A 25399-nucleotide genomic window follows, 5' to 3' on the forward strand; every position below is an offset into this window, starting at 1 on the left:
AATACAACCAGCAGTAAAGCAGATCAACTTGCACAACATCACTGCATTTAAACACCATTATTATCCCTGGTGCCTGATAACAGAGAATATCAAATATCCAAAGAATGAATGAGCCTATTTGGTCATATTAATTGACTTTCATGTGTATTAAACACTGCCTTAGACTTATCAGGACCCCAAATCTTTTTAAGCTAAGGAGTCCCAGTGCTTTCTAAAAGTAAAGCTAATGCAGCTCTCATTAAGAATGCGCTATGGTTCCTTGTGAAAGAATAGGATTCTCGGCTTTAAACAGCATGTGTCTAGTAGGCATGTTAACAGTGTTGGGATCGCTGTAGAAGTGCCCTTGATGCGCCCTCTGTGGGAAGGAATTAGAAGGAAATGATAAAGACTTAAGTTCCTTCTTAGCCAGCCTTTAAGGGGCTGTCCTGGTTTTTCCCTGGCTTTGTGAGAGTACTATAGTGCTTCAGAATTTGAGGTCACATAGTAACTAAGAGATTTTAGGCAAATCATTTGGCATCTGAAGGCACCATCTTTCTTATGCCTAAAATGAAAATAACCTATCTCAAAGAGCAGTTCAATATGCCCAAAAGCATTTAGCATAGTCTGGCAAATGGCTTTAAAAAGGTAGCTGTTGTTTATATTACCTCTTTAACTCCCTGCATTGCTTCAAAGCCACTATAGTAAATTTCTAAGTGTTTCTCACTCCCCCATCCCCACCCCGCAAAACAACACCCTCACTTTTACTTGGATGGGTTTGTTGAAACAACATGCTACTGTGATTTGAGTTTCTGCTATCCTTTGAATAGCTCCAAGCTCAACAGCAAACTGTCATTGAACACTTTTTTCCTTTCTATTGTTTTCCCTGCCTTGAGCCATTATCATGTAACTTGATCGCTTAAACTAGAATTTTTATAATCTCCTTTGACTTTTATAAAACATCAAGCTGGATATTTTGGGCTTGTCTTGAACAGGGCATAGCTTCATCAAATTACCCCATTCAGGTCTTTGTTATCTATAGAGGCAAGTTCCATCTATCATAAGCCAAACATTGATTTTCACGTTTCCCAGTTTTCTCCACGTGCTGTTCCTTCCATTCTCCAACAGGGGAAGTAAACCGAACCAATATGTCTCTCAGAAACCTTGCATATCTGTTTTCATGGAGCAAACACTCACTCATTTGGGATGTCTGATGTCTAGGAGATTTAGGCCAACAAGTAAAACTTTAGTTTAAAATGAATGCGTATGACGTACAATATTGTACATGTGGTGACATTGAAATTCAGTATGAGTGTATGTATTCCCTAATGGAAACTGGATTGAATACTGTTTTTAACTAAATTGAACTTGAGTTCTAAGAAACTAAAAGAATTTCAGTACAGTGAGAAATAACTCAGGGAACCGTATTATTTTTAAATGACAGTGAAAAAGAAGAGCTGAAGGTTTTAAACAGATAACCAGTATTTACTTGGGTAAGGAAGCAAAAGAAGATGGGCTCAGTGGAGACTGTGAACAGCACCTCAGCATGTGAGTCTTGAGAGGCCCGTTAGAAATGCACTGAGCAACAAATTATGGTAGCAGTCTAGAACTCAGGTTAGGGTAAGCTAAGAATCAGAGAGAGTTAATTGCCAGGGATTTTAAGAGACTCGGACAGGACATGAATTGTTGATGAATGCGGAAGAGGATTTGACAGTAGGAACTGAAGGAATGTCCTGACTCAGTCACTGTTGATAATCACGAATTAGATTATAGCCAATTCAGCACCTATGCATTCTCTCTTACTGTAGGCTTCACCAGGGAATTGTAACTGAGGAAGAGAAGGACAGAAATAATTGAAACTGAGGCTCGTAAGAAAGGAGTTAGGCCATGATGATGAGTGATAAAAGAGGGGTGAATAGTTAAGGGGACCTCTGAGTTGAGAGGCTTGGTGGAAAAGTGTATCTAGTCTTCTAAAGCCATCTAATGACTCCTACTTTCCAAGAACAATAGATGTCCAAAAACAACTAAAAGAACCAAGGTAGGGCTGGAGAGATGGCTCAGTGGTTCAGAGCACTGTCTGCTCTTCCAAAGGATCAGGGTTCAATTCCCAGCACCCACATGGCAGCTCACAACTGTCTGTAACTCCATTTCCACGAATTCTGATACCTTCACACCAATGCACAAAAAGAATAAAGTTAAATAAATTATTAAAAAAAAAAGAACCAAGGTAAAGATAAATTTTATATCTTTGTTTTTTGACTGCTATCAAAGGAAATATCATCCTATCCTGTCAGTATGCACCCCAGGCTGTTTGTGGGCTTCTTCAGTTCTGGGCCCATCTTTACCTTCCTCCACACGGCCCACTGACCTCACAACTCTTTGGAGCTATAGCCTTCTTTACTGTGGTCTTTCTTGCAGTGCAACATGAGATCTTACCCCTCTCCTGTTACTACCAGTTGGTAAGTCCGTGTGGCTTGAAGCAAATGTGGAACTGCAGTTTCCCTGCCATCTTTGATTTTCTACCTAGGAATAGTTGTGGAACTGATTTTTCTAAACTATATTATTTACCTTCAGCAACACACATAAGAATGTCGTACGACTATAAATGTATATCCCTCAGTATAGTTTATGCCTCATGTCAAGTCTTTGTTCATACTTTTGCTTCACGTCTCTCACAATGTCTGATACTTCGTTTACAGTATTTGCTCACAAAATGAATGATGCATTATTTAGTGATCATATTTCATTCGCTTGACTGTCTGAATTACAGCTGAAAACTAGGAAAGAAAGCAGTTCTGCCCCAATTAATTTTCTCAAACAAAATAATTCCTTTCTGAAGGCATGTTTGTAGCAGCATTTGTTGTTCATAATTTCAAACTAGAAGCAATTCAGATGCCCATCAACTAACTGATTAATGAATAAACAAGATGTTATTAACACCCTCCCCCCTCAAACCAAATATCTGGACTCACATAGGAAAACACTGCTGACACATACTTATGTTACAGCCAAACATTAAGTACAGTAGGTTAAGTGAAGGAGTCAGATAATCCAAGTTCTGCATACTATTTGATGGTGTGCTGTAGGAAGTGACTAGGAAAGGAGAGGTTTTTGGAGATGGGAAGCAGATTATGATTTGCACAGGGCTGAGAATCAAATGTGGATTCATTGCCAGTGTCCTCTGCACTTTGGCTGTAGGTGCTGAAGCTCTGAGATTAAATTCCTTGTAAAATTTAATTTACATGGGCATGGTAGGTGACATAGTGAATAAGTATGTATTTTCTTCTGGAGATAAGTAGGAGAACGAGGAAGCAAGGTAGGGATTGGAGAGCACTAGGAGAAAAGTAGGTAAGTAGTTCAGCAGTTCAGCTTTCACTGAGGAGAAGTGAGCAGAGTCTGCCAGGCTTGACTAAGAGCGATGTCAGAACTCTGAGGTTGGTGACATGCAGGAGACCTGTGTGATGGCTGTTCAGGGATGAGGTTTGAGAAGGAAAGGTGCTTGTCACATTATATTTTAAGCATGCCAGCAGATTACCGGAACTTAAACCTTATTTTGTAGAAACACTAATACAAAATTTCAAAAATACAAAGTTGTGTCACACACTCCTCTTCCCACTGTGTTCACATGTTGCGCAGTGTTGGTTACAGTCGCTCTTGCCAAGGCCGAGTGTTGGCGCCTTCGGAAGCACCCTGCACTGCTGCTCTGTGAAGACGCTGGGGCAGCTCCAGAGGCCAGTTGAGAGCTAGGGCTGCCAGCACTTCTTGTTTAAATGTTGCTGAGGTGGGCTCTTACTGAGAGAGTTTCCCTGAAGCTAGAATTCCCTAGTTTTTCTGTTTCGTTTTTTGTCATACTTTTGAGGTGGGGTGTTAAGCCAAGGTGAGGCTAGCTGGAACTCTTCATCCTGCCTTAGCTTTCTGATTGCTGGAAGCATAGATGTGTGCCACCATAAAATAATAAAGAAGCTGGTAAATGGGCTGGAGAGATGGCTCAGAGATAAAGAGCACTGGCTGCTCTTCCAGAGGTCCTGAGTTCAATTCACACCAACTACAACGTGACTTTCAGACATCTGTAAGTGAGATCTGGTGCCCTCTTTTGGTGTGCAGGTAGACCACTGTATACATGATAAACAAATCTTTAAGAAGGCGATGACTATAATTAAAATCTCTAGCTGTGTTTCTTATGTTAAAAATTAGTGAGTTAGCCCTTGTAACTGTTGGTTCCTTAAGTAATTTGTCTTTCGTAGAAAACCAAAAAGTATCAAATGCTAAATTTTAATTCATGTTTAATTTTGTCTGTGTGAAAAGTGCTTAATTGAACCGAGCATGATTAATCAACAAGATATTTCAACGTAGAGATTCACAATTTCCATGACTGATACATGCCCTATTCCAGTTTTCACATCACTTATTTTAATGTTAATAATGGTGATAAGCCAGAAAACATAATGAAAGCATTATATGAATGTTTTGCTAAAATATTTTCATGTAGCACATGAATATGCTTTAAAATTGTCGAACACGTGGTTTTCAGAATAGTACCTCTACTGTACTGCTGTGTAACAGCATCACTGATTATCGCCCATGTAGGTGTTGACTCATCTCTGACCTTGCACCTGTCATCTTAGAAGTAATAACGTTCACTTTCCTTTTTTCCTTGTCGTTGAAGTCTGAGAATTGTAATATTTGACATCTTTTGTGCATGGTTTTATGACTTATTTTCACTAAAATAGGGAACATAATTGTGACAATTAGATATATAAATTACATGATCCTTAGAAAATATTAGCAATAATGCCAGACATACAATGAATACTCAGCAAATAATTTGTTTACTCCAAGTACTGTTGATAGTGTTAGGATCATTCACAGAATACTCCGTCTTTGCTTGAAGTAGCGGTCTGCAGCCTCCTGTATTAGTCTCCTAACGTTTAATGCATAGTGTCTAGGCTGGCCACTATTCAGTGCCGACATGTGCCGATGTATGCAGTTGCCTTAGTTAATTTTATAAACTAGTTCCCATGTGATGATGAAGATGGTAGACTCTGAGATGTTGAGTCACTTACCCTTTTTGTTTGCCCGATTGGAGATGAGCTTTCTCAAAGCATTTTTTTCCCCAAATACGTCATCTTCTCAGTCTGCATTATGATCCTTTACTTAATACATTTGGATTGAATACTTTTTTACTTGCAGAATTCTTTAAGTATTGGAGAAACTAAAACCTTGAGTCTTGAGCAGTGTCTGTATTGTCTGTATTGCTATAAATAACATTGACAAGCTAGAAAACAGTGGCTGCCATCAGGAGGTTGTTGTCGTTTAAGGAAGAAGTTAGTCAGTCAGGTGTTTTTCTGGAAAGGGAGTTAGTATTTAAGCTGAGTGGTTTAGAATAGTGGGATTTGGAATGTACATGGTGAGATTTTGATGTCCCTGTAGGGAAACAGTTAGAAATCATGAACTGTACGTAGAAAAAAGCAGTTTGTTTACTGGATAGATATGGAGGAGATTAAGGCTGGAAAAGTAAACAAGATTGTAGAGAGCATTAAAAACTCACTCACTTGAAACCTCCCATGTAGTCACTGTAACTGTAATACATGCTTTGGGAAAAATACATGCTTTTAAAGGAGAAATTTAGACTAAGGGAACTTTATTATTGACAAGGGAGGTGACAGGTAAAAATAGGACACATTTGAGAAGAAAGTGAGATTCCTGATCTTGGCTGTTACTAAGTAAAAATTTTTTAGATTTTGTGGGTAGTACGTTTTTATAAAAGTTACATTCTTGATATGTGAAATGAAGGTTTATGTAAAATATCATTAAGGGTTATAAGAGTATGTCGGTAATTAACTGTAGACTGAGGTGGGAAGGAAGACACTGTTAATGACTACCTCAGTGCAGTTGAAATAAATTGGGATTCAAAAGTCCCATATTAAAAGCAGCCATATTATTCTCTTTATATGTCTTTATTTGTTCATAGCTCTCACTGTCCTGGAACTCAAATGTAGATCAGACTGGCCTGGAACTCACAGAGATATACCATGCCCAGACTTTCGTATCTTTTTGTTTGTTTTGTTTGGTTGGTTGGTTTTGGTTTGGTTTGTTTATAGGACAAGGGTTTTCTGTGTAACGGCCCTGGCTGTCCTGGAACTTGCCTTGTAGACCAGGCTGGCCTCAAACTCACAGAAATTCACCTGTCTCTGCCTCCCAAGTGCTGGGATCAAAGGTGTGAGCTACATGTCTGGCTCATACCTTAGTTTTTGAACCTGATTTTTCCTGTTTTATGTTGGAACTCAAATTTATAGGTCTTAAAAAAACAAAACAAAACAGAAAAGAATCATCATCAGTCTGAAGTATTTAATAATGTTATTGAATAAGGTAAAGGTGTAATCTGAGGACAAGAGATCATTTTTAAATAGTTACTCACCTGATAATGCTGGAGAGTAGTGGTTATAAATGCGGAGAAACAGGGAATTGTTTTGAAACAGATGCATTATACAGAACAGCTGAGACTTCCTACAGAGGAAGCTGTGCATGGAAGTTACATAATGCAGCTGCAGACCTTAACTTCCCTGCTATCTATGGGGTAAACGAGATGTCAGCATTCATGTTTTCCAGACCTAACTGCTTCTTTAGATGTCCTACTCGGAAGGGTTTAGGCTGGTTGGCTTTTTCTGATGTTAAGCTCACATTTGTAAATGTTCTCCTTTAGTCATAATGGCTCAGTGTAACACTATATGTATCTATATGTATAGGTGTCTCTTTCCCAATACCTCCATGTAAGTATACATGACCTTATGAGGACTTCAAAATTGTGTGGGCTCTGGCAGCGTGTTGGATATTTTTAAGTGCTTTCTTGTATTTTCTAGTTATCTCATATCCCAAGTACTTCTCAGACACTTCATGTGTATTTATATCACCTGAACTATGTTTAAAAGGCAGATTCCTACTCAGCAGGCCTGAGGCGGGTCACAGGTTGCACCTTTCTAATGGGGCCCTCACTGATATTCACTGAAAACATGCAGAATATCTAGGGCTGGATGGTCCTGGAATCCTGGCCACCCCTTAGATAAAGCATCAAAAAGGACCAGTCTTCCAGAAATGATGGCGATAGCTGATTAATAAAAAAGCTAGTACTTGTACTTTTCATCTAGCTGATTGGAGTACTTGTTCCACATTTCCTTCACTCGTGTCTAAACTCTAGTCTTGCCTTTTTTTCTCATTTCTTTTTTGTTCTTGTGATTTTTGCTTTTGTTTAATATATTATTGTGTTCTGTGGGTCTGATCAGGGAACCGTTACTGTATTTTATGTTTGTATCTACATTTTATTTTGCATGCGTAACGTGGCTTTGCCTGGATGTTCTTTTTGGTAAGTTCCAACTCTATCTAGCATATTGGTTTTTGTAGTATAAGCTGTTTTTCATCTACTTTTCTCCCACCTCTAGTGAGCATAATCATGGTTTGTTTGTTTGTTTGTTTGTTTGTTATTTTAAAGTTCATTCGATGTATTTTCTCCTAACCTTTTTTTTTTTCGGTTTTCTGCTGTAGTGCAGTTTGGTACTAACCTGCCTAGGTCTGTTTTATGGCCTTCCACTGTGAGCTGCTGAGCACATTAGCAGTTGTTCTCTCAAGTGATTAGGTTTGAAAAAAACCTTAATCATTTAGAAGTCTAGAAAGCTTGTGCTTCCATATAGCCACCATTAAAAAAAGATAGTGTACAGTAACACTTGACACTTCTGTTCTCTCTGAAAATAAACTCTAATTTTGTTTTTACAGCAACAGCTTGCACAACTACAGAAAGAAAAATCAGAGATTCTGAAAAATCTGGCGTTATATTACTTTACATTTGTAGATGTTATGGAATTTAAGGTATGTATTTTTATGTGTAAACTTTTAAGATTACAGAAATGATTTACAATATGTTAAATGTATAAATTGCTTTGTCACTTATGTGGTAAAAATAGAATTTCAGAACCGAAGTCTAAAGTATACTTTATACGTTTGTATTTTTGGACTTTAATGTTAATTCTTCAGTGCTGGAGACATAGTTCAGTGGTAGAAGGAACACTTGCTAAGCGTGCAGAAACTGGCTTTCTTCCTCAGCAGCCCCCTTCAAAAATCATGCTGATGAAAATTTCATTAGGCTCTCCTTTTCAGGACCATGTCTGTGACTTGCTGAATACTATCGATGTCTGCCAAGTCTTCTTTGATATTGTAAGTATCAGTTTGGAGAAATTTTCCTAATTTTATTTATTTCCAAAGAACTAAGGGAAGTAATTGCTTTTCTTTAGAGAGAGGTTTATAAGTAAGAGTATAAGTTTTACATTATTTATTTGGCTTGCTGAATAACTTTTTTAAAAAGTAAAATACCATATTTTATGTGTTACTGAATATAAATATTTATTTTAAAATGGATGTTAATTTTAATTTTTTGTCTTAATTAAACAAACTGTAAAAAACTGGACAGTTTTCTTCTGTAAAGTCATACTTTATAGTTTTCTTTGTTTGACATTTTATATGTACAAGAAAGTGAGGTGAGAACTGTGTCCACTGACTTAATAGTGAAAAATACAGAAATTTAAATACTTCTTTTTGCTTTGGTGAGATGCGTGCCAATGCTTTTTTTGGTTTTGTCCTTTTCAGCTATTACCACCTTGAATACGGTATCCAACGTCCCTTTTCTTTCTTCACCAAGTTATGTCATAAACAAAAAACTTATCTTAATTCTCAAATTTTACATTTTTAGAGAAAGAAATTAGAAATCCAGAAATGGGGATAAACAAAGTATGTGGATTTTTGTGTGTGTGTTTCAGAACTGAGCAAGGAGTTAAACTTGTTTGTTTTCCCTAGACTGTGAACTTTGATTTAACAAAGAACTACTTAGACTTGACTGTAACCTATACGACATTGATGATACTGCTGTCCCGGATTGAGGAGAGGAAGGCAATCATCGGGCTGTACAACTATGCACATGAAATGACCCACGGAGCAAGGTAAGCAGATACTACTCAGAATGCATCTAGAGTTCTCAGTTTGAGGCCTACAACTCATTTGAATTTGATGTGTGTGTTTTAAGTGACCGAGAATATCCACGCCTTGGTCAGATGATTGTGGACTACGAAAACCCTTTAAAAAAGATGATGGAAGAATTTGTACCCCATAGCAAGGTAAGAGCTTGGTTTTTCTTGCTGTTTGGTTTTGGGTTTTGTGTGTTTGTTTGCTTGAGACAGGGGTGTGTGTGTGTGTGTGTGTGTGTGTAGCTCTGGATGTTCTGTAACTCTTCTGTAGACCAAGCTAGCCTTGAGAACACAGAGATCCCCTTGCCTCTGCCTTCTAGGTGCTGGGATTAAAGGCATATGCCGCCACTGCCTGGCAAAAGCTGTTTTCTGAGATGTGCAACAGTGCACATAAGGGATTGTTTATTCATGGGGAGTTAAAGAGTTAAGTTTGAGGGTAAAAATTATGAGGGGTTGTAAAGAAAGGTGTTTGTTTACCTGTGAGCTGACTAAGATTCACAGTCATGTAGAGACTCAGGAGTGTATTGATTATAAGTTACTGAGTGTGGTTTACCCGTGAGCTGATTAAGATTCACAGTCATGTAGAGACTCAGGAGTGTATTGATTATAAGTTACTGAGTGTGGTTTACCTGTGAGCTGACTAAGATTCACAGTCATGTAGAGACTCAGGAGTGTATTGATTATAAGTTACTGAGTGTGGTTTACCTGTGAGCCAGCTGATTAAGATTCACAGTCATGTAGAGACTCAGGAGTGTATTGATTATAAGTTACTGAGTGTGGTTTACCTGTGAGCCAGCTGATTAAGATTCACAGTCATGTAGAGACTCAGGAGTGTATTGATTATAAGTTACTGAGTGTGCTTTTAGAGGTAGGAAGGTATAGAAGGCAGTATTCTTGGGGCTACTAGTATACCCTACAATTGTGTCTAATTCACTTAAACAGCTCCATTGTTTTTCACTTTTTTTTTTTTTTTTGGCTAAAAATAGTTTTAAAGTAGCAGTCATCCCATGTGGTTGTTATAAGAATTGAAGCAGTCACTTCCCAAAAAAGTTTAGATACAAAATATAGTATTAGGAATTTAGATACAAGCTAGAGAAAGAGAGCTCAGCAGTTAAGAGCACCAACTACTCTTCCAGAGGACTCAGGTTTGATTCCCTATACCCACACAGCTGTTAACAACCACCTGTAACTCCAGTTCCAGGGCATATAGTGACCCTTTCTGGCCCTTGCAGGGACTGTACACATACGATATACAGATACGCATGGCAAAGCCCATATACATGTAGTAAATGTCAAAACACGTTTAAAAAGAGTGTAGATACAGAGTATTGCATCTTAACACTTTAGAGTCATAGTGTTGAGTAAGTTTTAGCTGTATTGTGTCAGAGTCTCCTGATGAGAAAAAGATGACAGGAATTTTGTGAAAATCATTTAAAATGTTCTTTTTTAAAGATGCTTTGATGGGAAGTAATCTTGTCAGGGTAACTGTCCTGCAACAGATCCTGTCATAGACCTACATGCTTCCAAAACCTTCAGGTGTCTCAGCCAACCTCATCACTGTAGGTAGAGAGTGAGGACTGGGCAAGATGACCAAGCAAAGCTCCTTGGCAAAAGTAGTGCCAACACCAGGACGCAGGCTCAGAGGAGGTGCGTCATGGTCTACTGTTGTCTTTGTTAATTAGCTAAACTTTTGAATAATACCAGGTTTATATGATGCTATAATTTTTCTTGCCATCCAGTTACCCAGAATTTGTTCATTGTTTTCTTATGAAGATTTGAAGATACTGTTCCAATTTAATTTTTTTTCACAGCTGTATTATGTAGGTTGAACATTTCTAATCTGAAGACCACAAATTTAAGATATGCAAAGCCTAAAGCATTTTCCTTTTGAGGACTGATGTGATCTCACGTGTGAAAAATTCTGCTGACCTCATACTTGGGTTGCAGTGAGAACATAGAACTCTCATGTATATTATATGTAATCTACATACATCTCTCTCTATCTATATATATATATACACATATATATATGTATATACATATACATACATAAAATACTGGGAACCTAGAGCACATTGCACAGCCTGTAGGCAGCTCAACAGGTTGGAGAGTGTCCTTTCCACGTGCCACGGTTAGTCTAAACCTCTTACAGTCAGGTCTGCTGGTTTCTGCTCCTTCTAGGCAGCTGGTCTGGTTTCAGAACCTTCTTTTCAGCTTTGCTTATCTGAGAGTCTTTTTTGCAGGTTCGTTTTCTTTTGTCTGAGAAGAACGCTTGGTTTTTATTTTCTACTCTGGCAGTGAGGGTCCTAGTGGATCCGGTCAGTTTGGGGGACTTCCTGAAGCTATTTTAAGTTTTTAACTTCCTGTTTAAATACCTTTCCTGTAGGATGCAGCATTCTAATCTCAGAGGTTACAACTCCTGGGTTTGGTTCCCAGCACTTGCATAGTGGTAGAACCTCTATAACTCCAGTTTCAGGTGATCCAGTGACCTCTTTTGGCCTCTCCAGGCATCAGACATGCATATGGTGTATATATACAGACATGCAGGCAAAACACTATTATAAAATAAATATTTATTTAAAAAATAAGAGTGCAGCATAGACTTTAATTTAAAGGCATTTTTCTTAAGGAACTAGCATAGTTTCCTGAGTAAAACTCCTACCCAGAAATGTCTGACTGTAACTTTTATAGAGTTTAAAACAAAAGGAAACACATTTAGAGGAAGCTGGTGACCCATTCTGGAGCACAGTTGGAGTTAGTCATGCACAGCCCTTGAGCCTGTAGTCTAAAGGGAGGAGGCACACTGTTCTTGAGCTGATTTCCTCTTTTATCAGTCTCTTTCAGACGCGCTGATTTCCCTACAGATGGTGTATCCTAGGCGGAATCTTTCCGCAGACCAGTGGAGAAATGCCCAGCTGTTGAGTCTCATCAGTGCACCCAGTACAATGCTTAATCCCGCACAGTCTGACACCGTATGGCTCCATTTTACCTTCTGAATATAGATCATTTACCATTTAGACAACAGTCTTCCCGTTCTTTTCTAATTGACGTTAGCCCTAAAAATGTGCATAAAAGTCATGCAGGGGTTAAAATTTCTTTTTCTTAGATCTCAAAAATTGAAGTTAATACACATGACCATTTTGTTTTGGGCTGGTTGGATGATTCAGTGGATAGAGGCACTTGCCACCATGCCTGACAGCCAGAGCTTGATTCCCTGGACCCAACGCATGGTGGGAGGAGAGGACCAGCATACTGTGGCGTGCGTGCCTACACAAATAAATGTAATTTTTAAAATTTATACAGAATTGTTTCTCTCATTCTACAGAAATTTTAGGATGTAAACAAGTATAAAAAAAAAAGGAGAAACTGTCTTACCAATTAGAGAAATCATTATAGTCTGTGATGTTTCCTTTCAACTCTCTCATCTGAGCGTAGATGCTGCAATTACAGAGCATGCACACTAACCATTGGCTCACTGTGGAGGAGCTGCAGAGCACCGGGCACGGGAGTCTGTCTCCATGTGGCTAAATAATTTGAAAAAAATGCAAACTCCTGAAGTGAGCTTCAGAAATTGGGAAATTGGTCATTGGCCAGAAGATAGTTTGGCAAGGGTATTCTTCAAAGATGATTCAGGGTGTACAAATGTAAAAGGCTATGGACTCACTGTCCTCTGCTGGCTGCAAGTTTAAGTAATTATTCAGTTTTTACCCAGCGTCTCAGATTTCTTGTGGTATTTGAACCAAGAAGGGGACAGAAAGAATTCTTAGGAGGAAAGAGGCAGAGAGTGACTAAGTAGAAAAGTATTTAAAGGAGTTATGTTAAGCGCAGATGTGTCTTCTCTTTTTAAGATGCCTTGTGAATACCTCTCTTTGGATGCAATGGAGAAATGGATTATCTGTAAGTAAAATGGGTTACTAAGGGACTACCCTTAGGTTTAAGCTTTAATGAGGAAATGCCTGCTAACTTGCCTGACCTCTGACCTTCATTCTGCAGTGAACACCTAAGTGTGCTTTACCTCAGTCATTTCTCATAATTGATCCTATCAGAATGTAGATGGCCATAGAAGTGAGGAATCTAGTTAAAGTCACACAGCTCGTTGGGGACATTAGACCAGGGAAGAGCTTATGCCAGAGCTCAGGATCTACATTGTCACCAGGATCACTTTCAACACTAAACTTCTGGGGGTTTTTTTTGTTTTGTTTTTGTTTGTTTGTTTGTTTTTAGTTAAGTTTTAATTTACATGTGATAAATGACTTACTGTTTGGCAGTTTGATAGATTCATCAGGGATAAAAGTATTAGCATGTGCTTCTAGGCAGCTCACAACTAGAAAAACAAATGATGTAATGAGAGCTGTAAATAGTGTTATAAATAGTCACCGTCCTCCCCACTGCTCGCTACCAGAGGGAATAGTTTTGAATAGTTTGTGCTTCTTTTTGATATATTAACTTCTTAAACTTTTTATTATAGAGGGAGGGGTGGTTCTCGAGCTTCCTAAGGCTGCAACCTTTTAATACAGTTCCGCATGTTGGGGTGACCCTCAGCTCTAAAATCATTTTCACAACTCATTTTGTTACTGCTGTGAATCATGACGTAAATACCTGGTAAGTTGTGTGTGTGGCATGCGACCCTGTGAAAGGCTTGTCCAACCCCGTGGGGCGCTGTCGCAGTTATTCTGCAGCCGTAGGGAAGCTCTTCTGTCATGCCTGTGCTATGATTTTTTGGTAAAATAATGAATGAAATTTTTTTTTTTTTTTTTTGCAAAATAGGTATTAGACATAAAAGCCCACAGTTTTGTTAGATTTGGCTTAGTCTAAAAATTAGATATTATTTAATTGTACTTGAAGATGACTACAGATTTTGAATACTGGACTGGTGCTCCCACTAACACTGACTTAAATGTGGAAGAGGAATTACTAGCGCATTCTTGTACCTAGACAGTTTAGTTAATTTTGTTACTTCTCAGATCTGTCATAGTGACATTTCTTTCTAGAAAGGTAGTTTACACTTCTATGTTTTGAAGCTGAGGCTTTTGAAATACTGGTTTTGTTTGATTAAATAATGACTCTTAGTTTTTAACTTTACGTTTATGGCTGCAACTGCAGAATTCTTGAGTGGGATCGTGGAGTTAGCTGCATGGATACCTGTCTTAGTCTTGATTCTGCTGCTGTGCTGAGGCACCGTAACTAACAGCAACTTGAGAGGACGCGTTTGTTTCAACTTAGACGTCCTGAATCAGGATGAAAGTCCTGACGGGAACTTGAGGCAGGAACTGAAGCAGAGGCCGGGGACAGGTGCTGCCTGTTAGCTGGCTCTGCTTGTGTCCTTACAGCTCCTGGGACCCTCTGCCCAGGAGTGGCCCCACCCAAGATTGACTGCACCCTCCCATGTCAATCACTAAATAAGGCTTATGTCTTACGGAGGATGTATCTTACGGAGACATTTTCTCATTGAGGTACCCACCTCTACACTAGCCATGCAAAAATGACACAGATTAGCCAGCACCTTGGAATTCAGGGTTTTGTTTTTTAAATGGGAATAACTGTTATGAAGCAGGAAAATCTCAACAAAAGTTGAAACTTTGTTTATATGTAGCATTAGTGTAGAAGGCTAGGGAAGGCATTTACAAGCATATATAGCATTATACATTTGTATAAGGTTTCCAGATTGCATAACCAGAAGTAAAAGAAGCTTAGAATTCATAGAAAGATAGCAGCTTAATACATTGCAAGAATATTGCACTTCAAGAGTTAATACTTGGATGTGCTCCCTACCCCCTTTTTTTTCCTCCTTGAAATAGTCTCCTGATCTAGCCCTGGCTAGCCTGGGACTCATTATGCAGACCAGGCTGGACTTGAACTCACTGCATGCCTGCCTTCCTCTGAGTGCTAGGTTAAAGGTGTGCCCTTCCATATCCTTCCTGCCTCTTACTGTAGTAGTACTGAGCTTTTGTCTGTCAGCTGTAACAGAGTGATGCTCTCATGTCTACTACATAAGTTAGTAATGGAGAATCTGCTGAGACAAGCGATGCTGTCACTCTAGCATTTCTTCTGGTGACTACAAAAATGGATTACTTTAATTTCCTGTCACTTCAACAACAGTAGTGATTAATATAGCATGTGTTCATTTCAATCTTTTGCTTAAACTAATGTTTTTAATGTTTCATTTAAAAAATTTATTCATAACCCCCTAAAACAGTTTGCAGAGTATAGGAAGTCATAATTAAACTTGAAAAATGTTGTTCATATATACATGTACACATGCCTGTATGGATGTATTACATTATGAACGGCTTACATTCACTGACGGAGGTTGTTTTCCCATCTGTGCTGTTACACAGTAACCAAGAACACTTGTCTCTGCAGTACTTGTAACTTGTGCTTGTTTTTCTTTGTTTGAAGTTGGCTTTATTCTGTGCCATGGGATGCTAAATACAGAGGCTACAGCGCTGAACCTTTGGAAGCTAGCTCTTCAGAGTAGCTCTTGCCTCTCTCTCTTTCGGGATGAAGTTTTCCACATTCACAAAGCTGCAGAAGATTTATTTGTAAACATTCGGGGGTATGGTGTTTTCAGTTTTATTCAATTTGTGGGAAGGAGGTGGGGAATGGAATGTCTTTCATAACAGTTTTTGTGATAATGGTAGAAATAAGATTTTTTTACACGGAACTTCACTAATTAAAAATCTTGAGGGTTTCAGAATTTGTATTTAGAGAAATAAGTGTCCTCTTTTTAATTCATACATGATTTTATTCATAAGTATTATTGAAAGTGAAATATAGAATAGATTGCCCAGCATGGTGGTGCATGCCTTTAATCCCAGCAAGGGACAGAGTCAGTCATGTCTCTGAGTTTGTGGATAGCTTGGTCTACAGAGTGAGTTCCAGGATAGGCTGGGCTACACAGAGAAACCCTTGTCTCACCCTTCCCCCAAAGGAGCAGAGAATATTCCTAAAGGTATCAAAAAATATCATTGAAGTACACCTAACAATTACAGAAGCCTGACCACAGCACTTAGAATCACAGTTCTTGATCTCAGTGCACCCAGAAGACTTACATTACTTACATTTGCAGATAATTACTCATTATCTATAAGCAAATGTGTTTCTGAAATGATTGGGAGTTTCTCTTGTTACTATCTTTAATAACTACATTTCTTTTGAGGCCCTGTAGCCAGTATATGAAGAGCCATGTTGAGGTCACACATAGAGTAGTCATATAATCTTTTAAAGTAAAGAGCAGATAAAATTCCTTGTATTTAGATGGTTCCTTGTCTTTATGCTGGACATAGTAACTTAAAAAAAAAAGTGAAATTTGTATATAGTTCATGTCCAGCTCAGTGTTTGGTGAAGTTGAGACACAAATGAAGTTTTTATTGGGTGTTAAAAATAACAGTGTGGTGGCACACCTTTAATCTCAGCACTGGGGAGACAGAGGCTGGTGAACCTCTGTAAGTTGGAGGCCAGCCTGGCCTACAGAGCAAGTTCCAGGACAGCCAGGGATGCACAGAGAAGCCCTGTCTTGAAAAAGCAAACACAAACAGAACAAACAACAACAACATTGTGTCTAGCACTAACCGTTCCAGCGAGTATGTATCTTTAGTGAGCATTTGAATTTCCCGGGATGCAAAGTAAACACAGGTTCTTGGCAGCACTATTATTTTGGAAAAAAACAAACAAATGTAGATTGTTCCGTGCACCCTGAGCTTTTTATTGTTTACATTTCCAAACAGAAAAAGAAAGTCTTCAACAGATGGCTATGTGACCTTGTGTGTGAATACTCTTGAGTGATTATCACCTAGATCAGGGTGTAGGATGTCTCTGTTCACAAATAAGCCTTTGTGCTTCAAGTCCCCACGCATTCTTCTTCCTTCGTCCCTCCTAAGCAACAGCTGCCCTGACCTCTAACACCATATTAGTCATTATAAGAAAAACAGTTTCTTTTCTGCTTTCATTTTATTGAGATTGTAAATGATAAAATTTGTTATTTACCTTAATAGGTTAGCCTCTGCTTTATAGAATCACTTAAATATATGAACATTTTAACTTAGTTAAAGTGCTTATATTCAGTGAACTTATATGTGGTGTAAATCTAGTGGTACCACAAAATTAATCACCTTTATCCTTTAGGTACTTTTATTTTACGTGAATGGGTGTTTCACATGCATGTTTGTCTGTGCACTATGTGTTTGCTCATCCTCAAGGAAGCCAGAAGGTGGTATTGGATTTTCCAGAACTAGAGTTAGGGATGGTTGTTTAGTTGTGAGCTGCCATGTGGGTGTTGGGAACCAAACTGGCTTCTCTGTAGGAATATTGAGCGCTCTGAATTGCTGAAACATCTCTTCAGCAGGGTCCTAGGTTTTGTACGGCCTCACCCCCACATCTGTCTTTCCTTTACTTATTTATTTTGAGTTATCAGTCACATTAAAAAAAAGAACTCTTATAGTCAAGTCATAAGTATGAAAGTGTATTAATTAGAAGTTGGAGAGATGGCTCAGAGGTTAAGAGCACTGGCTACTCTTCTAGAAGTCCTGAGTTCAATTCCCAGCAACCACATGATGGCTCATAGCCATCTATAATGGAATCTTGTGCCCTCTTCTGGTGTGTAGGCATACATGCAGGCAGAACACTGTATACAAAATAAATAAATAAATACACCTTGAAAAAGAAAAAGAGAGTGTATTAATTACAAGGGCCCATATTACATGTTTTAGGCATTTTCTCAAAGAAAAAAATGATTCTTAGAATGCTTACATATAGAAAATACGATTCATTTTGGTGTAAACTCAGGTAAGTTGTAAGGAATTTTTTTTTTCTGTTATGAATGTTGATACTTTTATTTTAGTGCAACATCCAAAGTAATCAATATTGGAGTTTCTTTTACTTTTTATTAGAAGGCTTTTTTAATCTCCTGTGGAGTGTCACTGTGTAGACCAGGCTAAACTTGAATTTACAGAGATCCATCTACCACTGACTCTTGAGTGCTGAAATCAAGGCATGCACCACAAAAAGCTCTCCTTCCCCCCGTCTGTCTTTCTCTCTCTCTATATATACTTATATATTCTCTCTATATATACTTATATAGACACATAGTGTGTAAAAATAAGACCGTTCTCTCAAAAAAATTTAAAGTAAATAAAATACTTTCCTGCCTTAACTTTCTGTCCCACAAAACCTTTACTTTCAAAGTTGCTGCTGCTGATTCCTGATGTTTCTTTTGAGAATTTATCTGTGTTTATGAGTGATTCTGCTATTATCAAAAGCAATCATTTTTTTGAGTACTTTAGATGCTTGGAAATGATTTAATTGCATCAAAAGGAAATTTTAGTATATCTAGGGCTTAAGAAAATAATAAATTTGTATCATGAAGGTTCATTGTATTTTGGATTTGCTGTAACTAACATTTTTTTAGGAAAATTTATAAAGTACTAGAAAATATATTCTGGGCAGGTAGACTTCACCCATCATCTCCTTTGTAAAGCATTGTTGTTTTCATTGAGAATAAGTTTTTCACTGTTCCTTTTATCTTTTTAAATTAAGAGTGACAAGGTTTATTTTTTTTCCTTGCACATAGCTACAATAAACGTATTAACGACATAAGAGAATGCAAGGAAGCGGCTGTATCACATGCGTGAGTAGTTACATTTATGAGGAATTTCTTCTTAAAATATTACTTTGTTCAATGAAGACAGATTAGTGATATGGAAATGTAGAAGATGAGAACTTTGAACTGAAGGAAAAATATAAAACCTCTGTAACTAGTAAATTGGTAATTAGTGTAGATCTTTGGTGTTTTGCAACATTGATAGGGAAGTTCTATGCAAAGGCCTTTTGTTTTAGCTGTTACCTGTTTTAAAATAGTATCATGGGTGTGTGCTTGTGCTTACCCTACAGTGCGTATATGGTGGTCAGAGGAAGCCTGGGAATAGTTGGTTCTCTCCATCTACTGTGTGGGTTTGGGGGATCAAATGCAGATGATCTATACTGATGGCGGGTGCTGTTACTAACTTAACCATCTCTGCAGGTCCTAGTTGTTAGCTCCTACTGCCACTGTGTTCCCTGTAGCAGTGCTTTGCTGACTGTTGTACGACCTCATGAACATTGTTATAGTCTTACACTGACACAAGCAATGTGATACCATAACATACTTTCAAAAGAAACTCCAATTTTATAGTCTTAAATTAATGAATATATAGGGATTAATGTATTTAAGACTTATAAACAACTTTCTTTCTCATGAAACAATTAGATACCTCAGTTTAGTTGTTATATGTATGATTATATCCATGAACGTGGACAGGAGGAAAATAGTGATACTGTCTGACCCATCAGTGTTTCTTTGGGGCAGAGAAAAGACAAGCACCATTCCATAGTTGCGGACAGTAAGTCACAAGTTTTAAGTCCTCGTTCACTGTTGTTCCCTATACTGTCCACCTGAGGGAAGCATTGGTGACATGGTGACATTTTTCCCAACAGTGGCTCCATGCACAGAGAAAGACGGAAGTTTTTGCGGTCTGCACTCAAAGAGCTGGCAACTGTCCTCTCGGATCAGCCTGGCCTGCTTGGTCCCAAGGTAGCTGACTGATAAATGTGCCCTGTCACACTGCGAAGGCGTGTCTTCTATAGGAAATTTGACTAAAGCATGAGCCGAGAGTGGGTTTGCTGGCTTGTGGCTCAGCATCTCACTTGTCTCTTTCCCTTGTTTCTCATGTGTGCACTCATCTTACTGGAACTGCTCTAAGCTCCGTCTTACGCTTGCTTGACTCTTGTGTTATTCTTGTCAGAGACTGTTGACTTAGAGCAAGACTATGAGTAAACTCGTTTTGATTGTTGAATAATCAAGTGTTTTTGTTTGCCTGTTTTTAAATAGGCACTCTTTGTTTTCATGGCATTATCTTTTGCCCGTGATGAAATTATCTGGCTACTCCGTCATGCAGACAACATGCCAAAGAAGAGTGCAGATGACTTTGTAGATAAGTAAGTTAATCCCGTTAGAGCACCATCTGTTTCCTGTTTATTTTGGTTGATGGGTCATAAGTTTGAGGACTTATATTAAAGCAAAGATGTTTTAAAAGTTCTTTATATAAAATTATTTAAATTAGAATGCAAAAACTGTAGGACTTTTAATATTTCTACTATAGTAGTGATAAGAAAGTTTTTTTCTTTGGCTCTGCCCAGTAATATTTCCAGTGCATTTAGCTTTCAAAATTATTCTGTGTAAAACATTAAATAAAAGTCATTACATGCTCTCATTGCCATCAATGTTGCATTTGAAATATCTTATTAGTCCCTACTCTGTCAGAGTTAGACCCTTGAAAATAGAATCAAACACATACAGAAAATCTAATTTTTTAAATATTTTTGACTAATCTTCAAAAAAAATTATGTATCCATGATAAGTCAAAATTGTACTTCGATTTGAATATTCTGTCAATTTTAAGTCTTAGCATTTTTTTCTTTTTATAATCTTATTGATATAAAATAATTTACAAAGGAAATAATTGCCATTAAAATTTAATGGCTTTTCTTCAGGGAAAAGTTCTAGAAATAATCCCAAAAACATTTAGTATTTTCCATGACAACAGTGAACTTATTCTCTGAAACTTTTCTCTCGACTTTTCACAAGGCACATTGCTGAGCTGATATTTTACATGGAAGAGCTTAGAGCACATGTCAGGAAGTACGGGCCCGTCATGCAGAGGTACTATGTGCAGTACCTCTCCGGCTTTGATGCTGTTGTCCTCAATGAACTGGTGCAGGTGAGAAGCTTCCAGTCCCATTATAAACTACACTCACGAACCAAATGGTCTAAGTAGAAATAAGCCGTGGTCACATCTGCCAAAGGGGTCATTGCCTATAGGTACAGAAACACATGTACAAGTGTGAACACGATAAAGACAGCAGTTACTTATTCCCAGGATGGATGTGTGCCCTCTCCAGGTAGTCATAAGTGAGGACTTGGAAAGGTCATGCTAGCCCAATGTGGATAAAGCATTGCTGTAGGCCAGGAGAAGACAGGCCAGCAGGAAAGATAAATCTTTCAATGTGCTGGGTGAACATGGATACGAGCCTGAGCTGGACAGTGCCTCAGTAAAGATGGATTGACGAGAGGCAGACAGTCTAATTGGTAATTGTTAGAGGAAAGGTTGGGTAGGGAAGACAAGATGGGGAGTAAATGAAAAACTCCATCAGAATCTTAATTCAGATGTCCTAATTTTATTTTTAGTTTGGGTTTTCCTCTTTGGTTTTTAATCTTTGCTTTTTGCTAAATGTTTTTCTGTAATTTCTTTAGTCTTCTTTACTTTACCATAAATTTTCTTTAATTTTATTGTAGGTAAACTAATAAAAAGTTTTTATAAACTTTTCTTTGCCCTATAGACGCACAGGTACCTAAAATTACTATAAACTAATGAGCAATATTTAAAAAGGAGCAATAAAATTCTCTTTAAAGCTCTGATTTTCCAGGAATCGTTTATTTACTTTATCCACTAGATGGTGCTCAGATACTTTTTTAAAAATTATTATTATTAAAGAGTAGTCATTCAAAAGGACCAGATCCCCTGTTATGTCCCCAGAGCATTACTGCCTTGTAATTTTTATTTACAGCTATTCACTAGATGAACTTTATTGCTCTTTATTATTTATTTGTACCAGCATATCATTTTAAAACAAAGCCAGACCTCCTGGTTTCATGTCATTTTGAACCTACCTTGTAGCTCTTTGGCTACTTATTAAGAAGCTTTACAGATTTTGATGTATTACTAAAATGTTCAGCCAACTTAAAATATATTAGAGGGCTTTATATAAAGTAGAGTATATTAATACGGGGAAAATTCTTAGCATTTCTCGTGAAGTAAGATGAATAGCAGTAGCACGAGTAACAGTGTTAAGTTCCTGTGTCCACTGATAGTGCATCTCCTCAAGTTGACAGCCGTGAGGGCTGGTAAGATGTTGGTGCTAAGGAAACGAAGGCTTGGTAACCCTCCCTGTTCTGTACAGGAGCAGAGCCAGGGGTCAGACGTAAGTCTGACAGGAGAGGCAGCTTTTTTGTTTTTCTCTCCCAGATTTAACGTAATGCATATTCATCTAACACACCAGTTTGACACAGAACATTTTCAGCATCTCTTACTGTGTATCTTTGTGGTAGGTTTCTCATAGATGTTTCTGACAGCGCTGTCCAGTCACTGCAGCTTACCTTCCTGAAACTTTCCATGCACATGGAATCACACTTTAATAATCTTTTGGTCTTATTTCTTTCTGTTACCATAGCATTGCTGAGACTTATTTTATGGGTCAGATCAGCATTTGTAATTACTTTCTCTTCCTGAAAGATCCTTCTGTAGTGTTGTTGTTCCGGTGTGTCTGTCCACGAGTGAGCCTTCATGTTGCTTTGTGTTTTCAGAACCTGTCTGTTTGCCCTGAAGATGAGTCAATCATCATGTCCTCTTTTGTGAACACGATGACTTCCCTAAGTGTAAAACAAGGTAAGTGCTGGCACTGCCTTCAGTCAGTCTCAAGTCAGATTCTTAAAGAAAGAATTTTAGCTGCCAAATTTTATAAAATCTTTGCATTTTTTTAATATATTTTATCTGTTACCTTTGTCTTAATTTACTTCTGTCAGAGCAGAAGTTTCCAAAATGGGTTTCAGGTGGTGTTCATAAAAAATGTGTTGGTTTTTGATATTTATTATGTGGGGAGAGGGGAAAAGGCATCTTGTGACAAAAAGGTGAACAGGGAGTACTGAGCACTGTGTGTGGCACGCATGTGACAGCCGTGCACTGTTATCAGAAATAGCATGTTTGTCTGAAGCCAGTCATGGTGGAACCTTCAGTGCCTGTACCAGGGCAGCAGAGTCAGGCCAGCTTGCTCCACGTAGTGTGTTCCAGTGAGGCCCTGATCTGAAAGCCAAAGAAGAGCAATAATTTAAAGATTGTAGTAGTCATGTTATATATGTATTCCATTTAATCCACAGCATTAAAAATGTAGTTACTTTTACTTGTCAGATTTGGAAACTGTAGATTTTCCAAAGGGTCTGAGAGCCAACCTCTCAGTTATTTGAAGGGTGGTGGTTTGAGGGTAGACTGCTCAGAGATGTTTCCTACAGCCTATGGCAACACTGTTGACTTTATTGGTGGGGCATGTGGTTGTATTTTGTGGCTGTGACTGGCAGCCTTTTCCCCTTTTCTTCCTTCCTTTTTTTCTTTCTTTTTTCCCAGTGGGGATCTTGTACTTTACTTCAGGTGTCCTCCAACTCTTCACATAGCCCCTCTGCCTCAGCCTCCCAAGTAGGTGGGATTTAGACATCAGGCCCTGTGCCTGGTTCTGACTCACTGGACAGGATGGCATCAGTGTTTAGCCATTTGTAATGTTGCCTTCCTGTCTAAGACTAATTCTTTTGTAATTTCTATGACATTTTATTAACTCACTTATTTTTAGCAAACATAAGTTGCTTATGGTTTGGAGTATTTTGAAGTACCCAGGTATGATAATGGGTGTACCAATACCACTTTGAGACTTTTTTTTTTTTTTAAATAACTGAATTGTCTTAGTTCTTTTACTTTGTTTTGCTTTTGCTTTTGTTTTTGAGACAGGCTCTCACTAGGTAGCTCTGACTATCCTGGAACTCACTGTGTAGACTAGGCTGGCATCAAACTCAAAGAGTTCTGCCTGCATCTGCCTCCCACGTGCTGGGATTAAAGGCCTGCACTACTATACGTGGCTGCCTTAGCTCTTAAAGTATAAAATATAATTAGTGGTTTATAAAGTCATTCATTTCTTTTCTTCCCTTGTTTTTGTTGTTTCAGTGGAAGATGGGGAAGTTTTTGACTTCAGAGGGATGAGATTAGATTGGTTTAGGTTACAGGTAAGAATAACTAGATTTGCATTGTTCTGTTTTGTTTGAATATTATAACCTTATGAATTAACTTACTGAAAAGATCTCTCTTTTTTTTTAAAGATCTCTTTTATGTGATGACCCACAAACATAAATTATTTTGTGCATTATTAGACTCATATAAATGTATTTCTAACAAGCTAATATAGGCTTTTAATAACAGGTTATAATTTTATGATATGAAAAATTTATATCCCTAGTTCTCTTGGTTATCCTGATTCATATATTTAAATTTTAAGTGGGAAAGCACAGTTTCTTTTGATGAAACACATTTATAGTATAGCTCTGAACTTTAAAAAAAGCTATTTGGTAAAAACTTGGACTTGTATGCTGTGCAGTGCTTGGCATAAGTAACACTTCCATTATAATGCCAGAGCAGCTATAGACAATGGAAGAACAGAGTGAGCTGTACTGCAGTAAAACTTTATTTATGAAAATAAGCAACTGGTCTGTAGCCCTGGCCTACTGTCACCTGATCTGCTGACCCAAACTTTTATTTCTGAACTACAGAACTACATAGTTTCAGACTTCAGTAGGGTCACTTTATACATATTTCTTGAGCATATTTTTAAAAAATCAATCTTAATTTCTTTATGTATATTATAAACAGTAGTTGATATGTCTTTATTGTTAGACAAAGAGAAGAGGGAGTTAGCCTGTTTGAGAGTGTTCTAATCTAACTATTGAGACAAGGCATTCAAAATACTAAAAAGAGCAGTTGAAAAATCTGAAAGGCTGGGGATGCAGAGATGGCTCAGTAATTAAAAGCACTGTCTCTTCCAGAGAACCTAGGTTTGATTCCCAGCACACACATGATGGCTCACAGCTGTGTATAACTCTAGTTCTTGGGAATCCAATGCCTTTCTCTGGCTTCCAGCCACTAGGCATACAGATGGTACATAGACATACATGTAGATAGACATAACAAAGATAGATAGATAAATAGGTTTGTTGTTTTAAGAATAGAATCAGATATCACAGATATTACTGTTAGCTAATTACAGCATTAAAAGTGAGACAACTGGAACCTGGAGCAATAACTTTTACACAGCATTGGAAAGATGGGTGGAATTGGAATATGAAGGTTGCTTGTTCAGGAAAGGAAGAAACTGACTTAAATGGACTTTGAGTATGAAGTTTTCTGTGTGAAGGAAACATGGCTGACAGGACCTCTGGCACTCACAGTGCTTGCAGGTTGAAGAATGGGAGTGTTGAGGTAACAAGCATGGCCAGGGAGAGGTGCAGGGCTGCGCAGGTAGGAGGCCAAAGGCGGCAGGATCAGTTCCTGGTTGTGTGCTTTGCCCCCGCTGGACTCCTATCTAGTTCTGATTCTAAGGTTGTCATTCTTTCACAGATCATTTTCATGTTTTACCTTTTCTCCTCTGGGGAGTTCTTTATCTGTGCATTATTAGCCGTTTTCTTGTTACTGAAGCACCCCATTCCCTTATCACATTAGTTAGGCACCTTCAGTTCCCCCCCAAATGTCATCCTTGCATCCTGTCTTGCATTTACTGGGATTGTTCCTTTC

General features: G+C 38.1%; 1 protein-coding gene across 4 annotated transcripts in view; it reads left to right on the forward strand.

Annotated features, from left to right (window-relative positions):
* Nckap1 (NCK associated protein 1) overlaps window positions 1-25399 on the forward strand; it is a 66257-nt gene that overhangs the window by 14202 nt on the left and 26656 nt on the right. For 2 of the 4 annotated variants that reach the window (XM_021657461.2, XM_021657462.2), the window contains 13 exons: window positions 7744-7836; window positions 8125-8181; window positions 8818-8960; window positions 9044-9134; window positions 11819-11956; window positions 12833-12881; window positions 15384-15540; window positions 18553-18609; window positions 19455-19551; window positions 19849-19955; window positions 20605-20737; window positions 22381-22462; window positions 23783-23841. In XM_021657461.2, coding sequence (XP_021513136.1) covers window positions 7744-7836; window positions 8125-8181; window positions 8818-8960; window positions 9044-9134; window positions 11819-11956; window positions 12833-12881; window positions 15384-15540; window positions 18553-18609; window positions 19455-19551; window positions 19849-19955; window positions 20605-20737; window positions 22381-22462; window positions 23783-23841 — 1263 coding nt within the window. The remainder of the gene's footprint in view (window positions 1-7743; window positions 7837-8124; window positions 8182-8817; window positions 8961-9043; window positions 9135-11818; window positions 11957-12832; window positions 12882-15383; window positions 15541-18552; window positions 18610-19454; window positions 19552-19848; window positions 19956-20604; window positions 20738-22380; window positions 22463-23782; window positions 23842-25399) is intronic. The other 2 variants (XM_060390385.1, XM_060390386.1) reach the window with 1 other exon arrangement.

This window comes from Meriones unguiculatus, chromosome 8 (genome assembly GCF_030254825.1).
Source record: "Meriones unguiculatus strain TT.TT164.6M chromosome 8, Bangor_MerUng_6.1, whole genome shotgun sequence".
NCBI lineage: Eukaryota > Metazoa > Chordata > Mammalia > Rodentia > Muridae > Meriones > Meriones unguiculatus.